Consider the following 14,245-nt stretch of genomic DNA (forward strand, 5'->3'; position numbering starts at 1 on the left):
CAGTCAATCAGAGGGAGGTTGAACGTCCTCAGAGAATCATCTGGTGGCAGTGGTGGTGCATGTCTTTAATCCCAGCACTCTCAGGCAGATCTCCGTGAGTTCGAGGCCAGCCTTGTCTACAAAGAGCATTCCAGGATAGCCAGGGCCATATAAAGAAACCCTGTCTCAAAAAAACCCCAAAAGAAACAAACCAACCAACAAAAACGAGAAGCGATCACCAAGAAACCAGGCCAGTCCCTCGGGGGTCCCCTGTGCTGTGGGTGCCTTCTCTGGCAACCACAGTATCTTCCATCCTTGTTCATTTGCTTCTCTGCAACTCCTCTAGGGGGCAGTACCGAGGACTGCTGTTGTACTGGGAGATCGGAAGACCCCCACTGGCTTCCTCCTTCGGCCTTCTCTTGCATTTTGAGATCAGAGTGTGCAGTGCAGTGGGAAGAGCTTGCTGGGGAAGTGGATGCATGGAAATGCAGCTCACAGTGAGGCTAGGGCATCCTAGCTGCGAGACCAAAGTTCCCACCCTCATGGAGTTTCCATTCGTGGGACAAAACAGGCCACACAGAGCAAAGCTTGAATCCAGCCCTGCTTCCCTAGACCGCCATCGCCTCCCCTGTGAAGGCGGAGATGTTTCTCGGAGGATATAATGAGGTGTAGCCTGTGAGAAGCCCCTGCTGGGTTCTGTAAGAGAAGTTCTAGTACCTGCCCCCCACCATCCCGGAGCGAGTCAGCTGAAACACACACACAGCCCTGGTAACCCCTCAACCTCTAGACTGCAGGCTCCTGCTTTGTTATCCCAAGACTATTCCGAATAGCCTTTCCTGTAAATCGGAGTGTTGCTTGACCCACCAGAGAGGGCACTCATGTATTATCCCTGTCTTTGAAAAATACTCATCTCACCTCGGTTTCTCATTGGCTACTACACAACTCACTATTTCCTTCATCCCTTCCCAGGCAGCCCTTAGCCACTGTTTTTTCAATGTATAAATGTTGAAATCTCACTCTTCTGGGTACAGTAAAGATGCTCCATCCATTTTTTTTTTTTTTTGGTTTTTTTTTTTTTTTTTTTTTTGGTTTTTTGAGACAGGGTTTCTCTGTGTAGCTTTGCGCCTTTCCTGGAACTCACTTTGGAGACCAGGCTGGCCTCGAACTCACATCCATCCATCTTTTTACTTCATCTTAGGGACAGCTCCAATTTAGGTCTTTTGAGCATCCAGAGTCACAGATATTTGCTTTGGCCTCTTGCAGCAGCAGTGAAATGATCAGAGATGGTGGAATACTTGTCGTTCCTAGAGGTTTGAGTGGTAAAAGGAGGAAGGAGGTTGTACTGTATCTAAAGTTTCTTTGATAACATTTGCAGAGGTGAGGGCTAATGGCTGAGAAGGAATCTCCTGAGTTAGTTGTTTGTTAGGTAATCGGTGCTTCAAGTTTGGAGGCATTTTGTGAAGATTGGTGAGGTGGTCATTTCATAGATAGGCCTACGATGGTTCTCAAAAGGTTGAAACTTCAAAGCTTTATATTGTTCAATGGTGGCTATGGGATGACAACCCCAATGTCTTTCTCAGTCACTGTCCCTTTCAAAGTCAACAGATTTATGTGTTTTTGTCAGTTTTACATGCTTAACATATGACAGGGAAAAGGTCTTACAGGTGCAATATGTATGGGTTAAAATAATTGATAATGGACAAATCTTAGTGCCAGACTTCTGCAAGTCCAAATGCAGACTTGAAATTATTTTTATCAGCTGTGTGTGTGGTGGTGCACACCTTTAATTTCAGCACTCACTCTTGAAGCAGAGGCAAGTGATCACTGTGAGTCCAAGGCCAGCCTGGTCTACATAGTGAGACTCTGTCTCCAAACAAACAAACAAAACTAGATGGACAGGGTAAAGTATCATTTATTGGTGTGTCTTAAACTTTTAGTTTGAGAAACTCCCCTTGGCCTGAGCTCCAAGACTCTCCCCTGACTCAGTTGCCACTCCTTAAGTAGTCAACCCAAAGAGCATCTCTGCCCCTTGATTTCCTCCTGGTTTGCTGGCTTCCTTTCCTTATCCCTTTTAAGAGGCAAGAGCTTCATTCAGGGAATGCCTCATTTGTGGAGGCTGCTCAGCATCACAGAGAACTATGGGCCTCTTCTCCAGGTGCCCTTTGAGAGGCTGTCAGTGGGCTTGATCAGTGGCACCGGGCCAGTTGGTGGCTGTATATCCTAGTTACTGGTCACAGCCACAGGCTTAGATCAGGTGAGCTCTTACACAGAGAAGCCATCAGCTCTCCTGCCTCCAATGAGTAGATTTCCCTTCAAGACAGGACAGCAATGGAATCTCTTTCCAAATGCAGCAGGTTCACGTGGAACCACCTTAAGCTTGCAGAATATGGGATGGAGACCATGAGGGCCCACTAAGTGTCCTCAGCCACATTGCCAACTTGGTCTGCAGTAGTGCCAGAGGCAGATCTGCAGCCTTGGTGCTTAGGGGACCTAGTTTAAATATACTGCCTCCACCTGCCATTGCATCTATCCATAGATGGAGCTTTGGAGTCCTCACCCTACCCTGAATTGTTGAGTGGAGTTCTTACCTTTGGTGGGTACTTCATTGAAAGGGGGGCAGATAATTTCAATGATTTCTCTAAGTCTACACCACGTGTGGCAAACCAACCCCTATGTGAAGCATTTACCTGGTCCAGGCATAGTGCTAAGAGATAGACAAGCAAGTGGCTGTTCAATAGCCACCTATCTAACCTCTAACAAATGGCTTAGACTTTATGAAATTCAGATGTTTCCCATCTACCTGGCTGTCCAGCTCCCATTAGAACGGAAGCCTGTGTGTCCAAAATAGCCTAGTTCAGTTACTTACAGAGGTGCGAGCTGGTCTCCAGGCACTGTATTCCTCCTAAAGGAATTTCCAGGTGTGCAGCAGAGCCAGCCAGCATTTGGGATACCAGCTACACACAGCAAGGAGACTCAGGAGCCATCGAGCCTGCCAAGGCTCTCTAGCTCATCTTACGTGGGTTGAGATTTAAGTTAATTATTAGAAATAATAATTTAGGTAGCGGTAATGAACCCTGCTACTCAAGGCCAAATCTTTACTAATCCTGTAACAGCAGACTAGTCACCCACAAATTATATGCTTGCTTCCCGAAATTTAATGTTGTGGTGAGTTTTGCTGTTCCTGACCCTTGCGAGTTCTTCGACTGGACTCAATAAATCATCATTTCCTATTGAAAGGTTAGGCAGGGGTGAAGGGAAAACGATGAATTTTTCACTCATGCTAGAAATTCTTTAATCTTTTTGGACTCGAGTTTTCCCCAGGCCTGTTTTTAAAGTCTGACTTCCTTCCAGTATCATTTTACATCCTTATTAATTTTTTAGAGGATGGAACAGAGAATGCCTCATTAAATTTTCCTGTCTTCAAATGGGATTGACAACGAGTACTAAGAGGCCCAATTAAGATTCATAATGATTTTTCCAGGTTGCATTAGATGGACACAGCCTGGAGAGGGTTTAGAGTTGATAAGCACAAAGTGGTGAGCCTAGGGATATGGAAAACCTGAACCACTGGTAAAAAGGGGGAGCCTGCAATAAGATCCAGTGGTGCGATACCTGAGAATGGCACATCTGGATTCAGTCTATGAGAACCATGAGGTAATGGAGTCTCGGCAAGGATCAAGTGTTTGCTGCAGTTTGCTATTGAATTTGGACACCTGCAACTATAGGAAGTCAAAAACTCAGGAAAGAGTTACAACATGATTCAAAGCTCGGAAGGTAGCTTCCATAACGGAATGATATACAGGCCATGGATTATTATTGTTGTTTTTTAACTAAAATGAGATACAATTTAATTATAGTACCCAAGTATACAACTGACAATATTTATTTGTTCCTGGGGGTGCATAAAGATGGTTTGCTCTTATGGTGATAGATGTCTTCAATTTCAAGCTCAAATGAGCCAGAAAGGGAAGAGAACAAAGCTTAAGCCAGAGTCAAAATGTACTTAGACACTGAGAATTCTTCTTTATTAGGATCATAGGAATGTGGGAGAATGGGAATGAAGGGGATATGGGTGTCCTGATCAGAGACCTTGAAGAATAGAATAGCATGTCTGTCCATGCTTGGGTCTTGCAGAATTGTTCTGTGCAAAGACACAGAAGTCTTCTAATGTCTTGGGATTCTGAGACATCTTTACCAATCAAGACAGCCTCCAACCCTTTGCCTGGTCACTGAACTATCCAAACATTTAGTTGTCTCTTATGGAAATGCAGTTCCTAACTCCCATCACTACCACCATCCCACCAACCCTGACCACCACAAAGTCCTGCTGGGATTTTTATTAGGATGGCATGTGTTAGATTGTTTAATTCATGGTGGAATCACCAACTGTAAAACATTAACATCTGGATCCAGGTCCACAGTAGTCCTCTCTATTTGTTTATCGTTCTAGCTGTTCCTAGCAAGGTGTTACACTTTCCACGGTAGAGATGGTCATCTTTAACTATGTCAATCTAAGTCTCTGAACTGATTTCCTGTAGTCCAGGCTGGTCTTGAACTTGTCTTCCTCCTGCCTCAGCATCCTGAGAAACTGAGGTTACAGACCAACATCCAGCTTTCTAGGCATGTGAGATGATTGGATGCTGCTGGTGGTGGTATGGTCTGAGCCCCCTTGATGCATATTCAGTAATATAGAATATTATTTCTAATAGTTCTGCTAGTGTGGATGTGAGAAGGAGTGCAGCCATTAACCTGGCTTCTTCTAGGACATCAATATGCTTCCCTACCCTATCAAGGTGGAAAGGACCACTAGCCTCACTTTACAAGAAAGCTGCTTGAGGAGCCATACCCTGAGGTCTTGAAAGTACTCTTTTGATCTACTCTAAATTCCTCTAGTTGGCATTTTCAGCTCATTTTTCTTTTGTTTTGTTCACAATGTTGCCTTCTAAAAAGTTTTCATATCTAACAGCCTGCTGTTTGAATCATCATGCAGATATTCTAGCCAGGAAAGCATGGAAAATATGTATAAGTCTTTTGAAAACTATGCACCCCTCTATATTATATTCCCTCCATTAGGAGAGACTTTTCTCAGGATACAGAACTAAGTTAAAATAGTAAACAAAATACTAATTCGTTCATGTGTGTGTATGTGTGTGTGTGTGTGTGTGTGTGTGTGTGTGTGTGTGTGTGCGCGCGCGCGCGTGTCTCTTGGGGGAAAGGCCAAAAGAAAATACATAATATGAGAGTTATCTCTGGGTGACTAGCTTATCAATTATTTTTATACCTGTCTATATTTTCAGATATTTTACTATGAACAGATACTATCTTTGCACTAAGCAAAAATCAGCCTCTTCCAGTAGACAAAAAAAATTTTAAAACCTGAATTGAAATCACTAACATTTACTTAAACTTTCCTCCCCCTCCTTCCTCATATAAAATGTATTAAAATTGGCTGGTGAGAGTGACACAGGTATGTGACATGTCTCAAGATAATCAGAAATGACAGCGTTCTTGGTCAAGAGCGTCAGCTTTCCTGCCAGTCCTCTAAGTAGCTCTATATCCCATGTGGTATTGGAATTCACCCCCCATGCTTGGAACACTGCTGCACACCTGACTCATTTCACGCTCCTTGATTCCCGGGGTAAATCCCATATCCGCGGTGTGAGCTCCAGTGGAATTCATTAGCGGTCCAGATGTGTGTCCCCTGTCAGTCGCCTAGTAACCCTGCTGTTTATTGACAGGTTCTCAGGAGTCAGATAGCTCACAGTCGGCCAAGAAAGACATGCTGGCTGCCTTGAAATCCAGGCAGGAAGCTCTGGAGGAGACGCTGCGCCAGAGGCTGGAGGAACTGAAGAGATTGTGTCTCCGGGAAGCTGTAAGCAATTAAGTCTGTGTTGTTTGTCATGTCATACATCTTCCGTATGGACAAAAGACAGGGTGGAGACAATACAGACTAACATAAGTGCTCTCCCTCCCCAGTGTTGGCAACACCCTCACCTCCAATGATACACTTTGTTAAAAGCAAGCTATCAAGAGAACACCCGTGTCAGTTAAAGCAGTCACTAGCTGAATCTTATGTATGACACACAGGCGCCCCGAGGCTAAATGACAAGTCACTTTAACAATCTCAAAAACATGCATGGCATACCACAGTGTGCAGGACATGTCCTCACAGGACACTGCCTCATTCTGTTTGTCCTGCCGCTGTCATGCTTTGCAGGGGCTTAGGCCTCAGTTTATTGTCGGGAAAGCTTCTGCTTCTGAGTTTGTCTTTGGATACAATGTAGCATCACCAGAGGTCAACAAAGATGTCACCTGAGATACACAGTAGTCACTTTAAACCTGGTGATCTACTGTTTCTTTAGCTCTTTCCTCTTGAGAATGAACTCTCTTCCTAGTTTGGGGGTGGTAGGGAGGTGGTGGTGGTTTGTTGCTTGTTTGTTGTTTTTTGTTGTTATTTTTGTGCTACGGGGTATTGAACTTATGGCTTCTTGCATGCTAGACTAGTGTTCTTCCACTGAGCTACATACCAGTGTAGTGATTCATTTATGTCTTATGTAAAGCAATGCTGCATTGGGCTGGAGAGATGGTTCAAGGGATAAAGCACCTGTTTTGCAAGTGTGAGGACCTCAGTTGAGTCCCCAGAACCTAGCTAAAAGCCTGGCCGAGTAGAACCCGCCTGTATCTCTATGGTCTGATGGGAGGCAACCAGCCTAGCATACTCAGTGACAAGCGACAAAAGAGACCTGGTCTTCAACAAGGTGGAAGGTGAAAGCTGATACCCAAGGGCTGCCCTGTGACCTCCACATGCGGCCTATCACACGTGTACACCCCTCACCCCCAACTCCCCACACAGAAAATGTCTCCTTCAGCCTGTTTTGGTGAGGATGGGTCCCAATTTCAATAAGTTTGTAGAGGCTCCCGCAATCCACTTCAACATTTATTGAAATGTTCATTGGGGGGGGGGGAAACGGGGGGGGGCAGCGGGGAGAGGCTGGAGAGATGGCTCAGCGGTTAAGAGTACTAGTTGTTCTCCCAGAGGACCCAGGTTTGATTCCCAGCACCCACATGGCAGCTCACAATTGTCTGTAACTCCAGTTGCAGGGATTTGACACCCTCACACAGATACACACGCAGGCAAAACACCAGTGCACATGACATAAAAAAATAAAGAAATGTCCATTCCTCCCTTCTAATGTTTATTCTATAACTCTTGGTTAGCAGTGCTTGTAGACATCACTTCTTAGTGTACCATCTACAGTCATGCATGTGTTACACACGCACACACATGTGCATGTGCCTCACATGAGCACAATGTGGGGCTGCTCTCCTGGAAGTGCCTGTGCTCCACAGACCATGACCAAAAGCTCCTCGGGTAAACAGTTCCGAATGGCAAGTATAAAGAGGGTCCCTAACTAAATCCAGGAGGTGAATTCCCCTCCCCCCAAATAATAATGCTTTGCAGCAGAAAGAATGAAACAGTGGGCCGTAGAGTGAGATCACATTACATTTCAACTTGGCTTAATTATGTCTGGATTGATTTAAACCGGGGCTCGCTCAAGGCAGAACCACATTAGCACAAATCCATTGCAAATCAGGGAAACCATGGGCCTGGCTGGGGGGATGTGCTATGTGATACTGTAAATATTAGCAACATTTTTTATAAAGACTATGCTTGAAGGAGAGAGAAAAAAAGTATGGGTTGTGGTGTCTGCCTTTTATAATTTGTAAAGCTTGTTTTGTATTTAATAAAAGAAGTTCCTAAACCAAGCAAAGAATATACATTACAGCATGTAAGAAACATGTCAAGGCAAGACCAGCATGTACCATAAAAGTTTCACAAACTCAATATAAGGAAAACAAGAACCCCTGCTTCCTATAACTTTGAGAACAGAAAATATAACTTAGGCAGAAGTAACCCACAGCCAGGCCTTTGTGCACGTATGTTTATTTCCACCCCAGTCTCTGGAAACAGGTGAGATAAAGGCCCTCGGAGGCCCTCTGCTCACTCTCTGCTCGTAGACCCTCCAGGCTCTAGTAGCAGGAAGTGCCGTTTGACCCCTTGGGAGGGGAGCAGCTAGAGTGAGGCAGTGTGGGAGCTCTGGTCTTCTACAGCAAGAGGGCCCGCAGCCATGTGTTAAAATACTTCCCCACCATGCGGCTCTGGTTACCTATGAAATCAGACTGAATAGCTGGAGAATGGAGACCTTGACCTGGGTACTTTCAGGCAGATGGTGGAAAATCAGTAGCCTCATTTTAAAAATATAGACTGAAAGCACAGACACTTTAGAGGTACAAATCCATGGCAATGTTAACAACCTCTCTCTGCCTTTTTATACGTTTCAGAACAGGAAGTCCTGACAGTTTGTTATTTATGTATGTTAAAATAACAATCTTAGCAGGTTGTTATTTGTAGAAGGCCTAAGCAGGGAGCAGGTAAGAAATCACAGAATAAACATATGAGAATCTGAGAAACACTTGAACCTCCCCCCCTTTTTTTTAAAGAGAGAATATTGCAGAGGCAGCCATCCAAAAAGGGGGGCCATCCTGTTCTTAAATTCTAAAATGCCTACGTAAGGAAAAAAGGTCCAAGGAGCCATATCTAGTGCTGTGAACACAAAAGAGGCCCAGGCCGGGGTTGCTTGTGCACACACATACCACATAGACCCGCGTGCTGGTGTAGTCAGCCAGCCACAGCACGGGAAGAAGGGGGGGGGCCTCCTGTGAGCTGACTTTTCCTGCTGTGGCCACTCAGGCCTGGGCTGCGGAACACAAAGCTCTCTATGTGGATGACGAGTTTCAAGAGGACACTTCTGAGCTCTTCCTCCTTGTGGCATCCTGTGGCATCTGCATTGACTGAGGGCCAGAAAGCCAGAGCTCACAGAGATGTGCCTGCTGAATGCACAGAGTGGCGTCTCCGTCCTCTATCCTCTTCTAGTGTTGGGAGGTGACTTCTTGCCATTCTATCTGGCTTCCACAGTGTGGGGTAGCTGCAGACTTAAACGGATCCTTATTCAAGTCAGATGTAGCACACTCCTGCCCAGCCTTCTAATTCTGAGCTATCCTTCAGATCGTCTATGCTGGCCAGGGTCACTGTTGAATCTATCATCTACTCACTATCATTGTGGCCATGACAGAATTCCAGAATTTCTTTGATATGTCTATATCAAATTTATATATATAATATATGTGCATTTATTTATATATATATGTGTGTGTATGTGTATATATATAATATATATGTATATGTATATATATATATATCCTGTTCAGGGTTTTTTTGTTTGTTTGTTTGTTTTTTAAACTAAAACTCTCACATAAAAGTTAGGGGTTTTTTTGTTTTGTCTTTTTAAAGATGTATTTATTTATTATGTATACAGAAGAGGGCACCAGATCTTATTACAGATGGTTGTGAGCCACCATGTAGGTGCTGGGAATTGAACTCAGGACCTCTGGAAGAGCAGTTGGTGCTCTTAACCTCTGAGCCATCTCTCCAGCCCTTTTTGTTTTGTTTTTTAAGACAAGGTCTTACTATGTAGCCAAGACTGGCCTTGAACATCACACCTGAACAGGTCTTTGAGGTCAGCCTGCTGTTGTTGAGTATGGGACCAGCGTCGAATGGTGGTTGGCATATCCAGTCTTTTTTAGATAATGCAGTGTCCTGGCATGTGCCATACAGACGGCACTGCCCATAAGAAAACTCATTTGGGAAGAGAGAAAAACAAAAAACAAAACAACAAAACCCCTTAAGTTTCCAAGAAGGACTATCTGACCCACGTGCAGAGAAGTTGTGTCGATTGCTACTGTAGCCTTTCTTCACGTGTAGTAGGTTCACAGGAGACACTGGCTAGATCAGCGAACGAATGAAAACGGACTACTGTAAAGTCCAAGAGAAGCTCATCTCCTTGACAGAAATTTATCTGGGGAGAGGGAAGCGCAAAGCACATCTGCTCTGTAGAGGAGGGAGTGTCGTCTGTCCTCAGTTGCTCACTCTTTTTTTTTTTTTTTTTTTTTTTTGGTAGAAGCTAAATTTCATGACGTGAACTCTTCCTCCTGTTCCCCCGCCCCCCCCCCCCCAACACTGGGGATTGAACTCAGGGTTTCATGTGTACTGCACAAGCAGGCTACCACTGAACTCTATCTGCAAATCTTTTTGAGGAGGGCTGCTTTGTTTTGGAGAGGTGTTCTGAGACAGGATTTCATTAGTTGGCCAGCCTGGTCTTGAACTTGTGACCCTCCTACCTCAGGTCCAGCTGTATCATAAACTCTTAGTTAGACATAGTGCTGTGGCTAACGGGTCTCACATAATCATCAGGTTTGTGCGTTGGATGTGTGTTCTGGAACAAAGACAAGCATGTCCTCTGATGATTTACAACCTCTCTGAATGCTCTTCCGCACATGCAGGAGCTCACAGGCAAACTGCCTGTTGAATATCCCCTGGATCCAGGAGAGGAACCACCTATTGTTCGGAGAAGAATTGGGACAGCCTTCAAGCTAGACGAACAGAAAATTCTGCCTAAAGGAGAGGTATGTTCCTCTGGTGGCGGAGTCTTTCCCATTATCCCTTTTGCATTATCCTTATTTGCCCCACTTGCTGGAGCTACTAGGTTCTGTGTAATTTCTTCATTGTTTCCGGTGGTGCACACCTTTAACCCCAGCACTCGGGAGGCAGAGGCAGGCAGATCTCTGTGAGTTCGAGGCCAGCCTGGTCTACAGAGTGAGTTCCAGAACGGTCAGAACTACACAGTAAGATACTGTCTTGACAAAAATAACAGACAAAGCATCCAGCCCTCGTTGAAGAGAAACAAAAAGCCAGGTTTACCTTCAGGCCTCAGGTCTTCCCAGATTTCTTTTGACTGGAGTTGCTGATTAATGAGCTAGTCAATAGAAGACTTAAGACAAGTTCAGGACTCAAAGTACATTAGGTGCTTGTCTTGTTGCGGGGATAAAATGTCCTGACAAGAGTGGAGGAAGGCAAAGAAGGAGGGAGGTCGGTTTCCTTTGGCGCACAGGTGAGGACGCAGTCTCGGTGGGGAGGCATGGCCAGGAGCATGAGGTGATGCTGCATCTGCAGTCGGGAAGCAGAGAAGGATGAGTGTTGTGCTCCGCTCACTTCCTCCATCTGTGGACTGGTGTCACCGACATTTAGGGAGGGTCTTCCCACTCCAGTGAACCTAGTCTAGGAATCCCTCTCAGACACTTGACAATGAAGAGTTATACCACCACAAAGGGAAAGAAAAGCAAGGTACTTTTAGCTTTTTAAGGAACTTGGAGAAAGACAGTCTCCTAAAACAGGGTCAGTGTGAAGGTGGAGGACATGCATTCAGGCCCATGCCTGAGGCCTGTCGTTACAGATCCCTGGAAGTCTGCTGGGCACACCCGAATGCTTCATCCAAAGTGATACCTAATCAGACCGCTTCCTTTTCCTTATGCTCAAGTTCTTGGTGCTGAGTTTTCTGGGTTATCACTAGGATTAAATGAGCTAGGAGAACATTTCACTGGATACTTAACACATGCCTGATGCTCAGCAAACAGCTGCTGGAAATAGAGATGAGATGTCAAAAGAGGGGCGTGATTTAGAGCACCGTGTATCAGCTGTCTTCCCGAGCTGGATCGTCATCACAGCTTGAGCTTTAAAAAGAGCACCCCACCTTAAATGAGTGTCCTTCCACGCCTGGATTTCCCACTGTTGTATTGCAGTCCTTCCTACTTTTCAAGAACGCTGACTCTAGAGCTCTGAGAAATCCTTGCTGGCCCCTGTGCATCTTTCTGAAATTCGTAAGAGGAAGCAGATAGAATTCTGCAGAGCTTCCTCCGACAGGAAGAGGCTCACTCTTCTCTGTGCTGCCCCAACTCTCTTGGATCCCCTATTGCTTTCCTAGCCATATGACCATTTCCACAGACAAGGCATTCAGTCTTGTCCTTGGCTCAGTTGAAATAGCAAGACTTGTTCTGGCCGCCTGCAAATCTCAGGGTCAGTGTCTTGGACCAGAGTTATCATAACCGCCCAGGGACAGCTGCTTCAGGGAGCCCGAATTTACAGCCGAGGCTTTGTCCCTGTCCCAAGGCTCTGGGCAGGAGTCCATGTTGATATCCTTCTTCCTCTGAGAGGACAAGTGTGGCCAGCACTGGAAGGATCTGGAAGGAGTTTATTGTCCCTCTAAGTGGTTCCTTTTAGCTCTTACGTTTTCCTCCCACTCCTGGTTCCTGCCTCCTCTAGACTTGGAGTGCTCAAAAGTCATTGAAATCAGGCAAAGAGCATTTCCTTAGTAGACACCCCCGCTCCCTGTTCTCCCAGTCTGGCCTGTTGTGCTCAGAGGCACCCTGTCAGGCTACCATAAGAGGAAGACATGTGGAATCCAGGAAACATGCAGTCTCCTCTTCCTCAGTTTGGCCAGTCCCTGTCCAACTTTAACACAACTGCAAATCATCTAGGGCAAGATATGTGCTCTCCAATGGCCACGTGTGGGTACTGGGAAAGAGAAGCCACTGTGTGGTCATCATAGATTTATGTAGTATGGGCTTTATTGGAGTCCATATCTCCTATGAGCTCCCAGAATGCGCCCAGGCTGCTAGTGCCCTTGCACCCACCAGATACTCAAGCTCCAGAGTGACTCTTGCTGCTTAGAGCCAGCTTTGATGAAGTAGTTCCAAAGTAAGTCAGCTGACTGTCTTGACACTATGAGGAAATGCCTGACAAGAGCGACATCCTGGCCCATGCTTTCCAGGACTATCATTTTACCATGGAGGAAGGAGAGCCTGGAGGCTAGAGCACTTGGTGAGCCTTGTTAAATCTTGGCAGCAGCCAGGCGTTGGTGGTGCATGCCTTTAATCCCAGCACTTGGGAGGCAGAGGCAGGTGGAACTCTGTGAGTTTGAGGCCAGCCTGGTCTACAGAGCAAGATCCAGGAAAGGCACAAAGCTACACAGAGAAACCCTGTCTCAAAAAACAAAACAAAACAAAAAAATCTTGGCAGCAGTAGGAAACAGAGAAGCTGGGCAGCAGGCGGAGTTATCAGTCCCAACCTCTCCTACCCCACCACATGCCCAGTCACCCTGCTTCTTCTAGCTGGGGCTCACTTCCTCCAGGCTACACAACTTGCTAAACCAGTGCCAGCAGCTGGTAACCAAACACAAGAACTAGTTTACATCCAAAGCATAAAAACCTGGGAAGAGAAGAAATAAACGAACTGCTTGATATTTAAAGGGATTCTGCATTCATCCACAGATCATAACACACATACATGATCTGCCTCCACCCCTAGGGTGTATACATCTGCAGAGGAGACATCTGGACACTAGACCAGCAGCAAACGTTCCGTCCAGGGCACTATCTTCTGGGTTCTTCCAGGCAAATCTGGCATCACAGCCTCATTTCTCCCAGGCCCAGATCACAGGGGAGACTCATCTTGATAGAAGGGCCAAAGGAAGTGAGAGAGATACGAGGGAATTACAAAAGAAGGCAGGAAGGGAGAGAGTCCAACACCTACCCAAGGAGCAGGAGGAAAACTGGTTTCACGACCCACTCCCACATCATCTTTGCCTCTTAGAGGGCCCAGAAGGGCTTTTATGAACACACAAGTGTGAAAAGAAGAGTTAGGGCTTGCAGAAAGAGGTTCCGGAAGTCACACGGGTGAGTGGGGATGTGTCCTAACACGAGACACACAAAGATGTATGACAGAGGGCGTGCGTGGGAGGATCAGGAGAGGTCCACGCATGAGCAAACCCTAGAGGACAGTAACAGAAGGCTGCTCCAGAAGTCATGCTGTGTCTTATGCCCCAAGGTGAAAGAAAAAGGGTAGCAATGGGGGGTTCTGAATTTCCTCTAAGGCTTGGTCTTCAACAGACCTTGGTAGAGGTGGGAGAAAGGAAGATCGGAAAAGCTGGGGCAGAGGTCTGAGCTAAAGGCGGGCAGGGTAGGGTCTCGTTGGGCAGCAGGATCTTTGGAAGCTGTAAGCATTGATTTTTACCCCCCACAGGAAGCTGAGCTGGAACGTCTGGAACGAGAGTTTGCAATTCAGTCCCAGATCACCGAGGCTGCCCGCCGCCTAGCCAGTGACCCCAATGTCAGCAAAAAACTGAAGAAGCAGAGAAAAACCTCTTACCTGAACGCACTGAAAAAGCTGCAGGAGATTGAAAATGCAATCAACGAGAACCGCATCAAGTCAGGGAAGAAACCCACCCAGAGGGCGTCACTAGTCATAGACGGTCAGTGCCACCCACACACTCCTTCCCTGCTCCCCGACAACCAGGTCCTGTTAGGTCCTAAT

General features: G+C 46.0%; 1 protein-coding gene across 16 annotated transcripts in view; it reads left to right on the top strand.

Moving 5' to 3' along the window:
* Nucleotides 1–14,245, top strand: part of Frmd4a (FERM domain containing 4A) — a 749,198-nt gene that overhangs the window by 718,101 nt on the left and 16,852 nt on the right. For all 16 annotated transcript variants that reach the window (XM_076572733.1, XM_076572735.1, XM_076572742.1 and 13 more), the window contains 3 exons: nucleotides 5,718–5,851; nucleotides 10,381–10,503; nucleotides 13,955–14,183. In XM_076572733.1, the coding sequence (XP_076428848.1) occupies nucleotides 5,718–5,851; nucleotides 10,381–10,503; nucleotides 13,955–14,183 (486 nt within the window). The remainder of the gene's footprint in view (nucleotides 1–5,717; nucleotides 5,852–10,380; nucleotides 10,504–13,954; nucleotides 14,184–14,245) is intronic.

Source organism: Peromyscus maniculatus, chromosome 5 (genome assembly GCF_049852395.1).
Source record: "Peromyscus maniculatus bairdii isolate BWxNUB_F1_BW_parent chromosome 5, HU_Pman_BW_mat_3.1, whole genome shotgun sequence".
Lineage (NCBI taxonomy): Eukaryota > Metazoa > Chordata > Mammalia > Rodentia > Cricetidae > Peromyscus > Peromyscus maniculatus.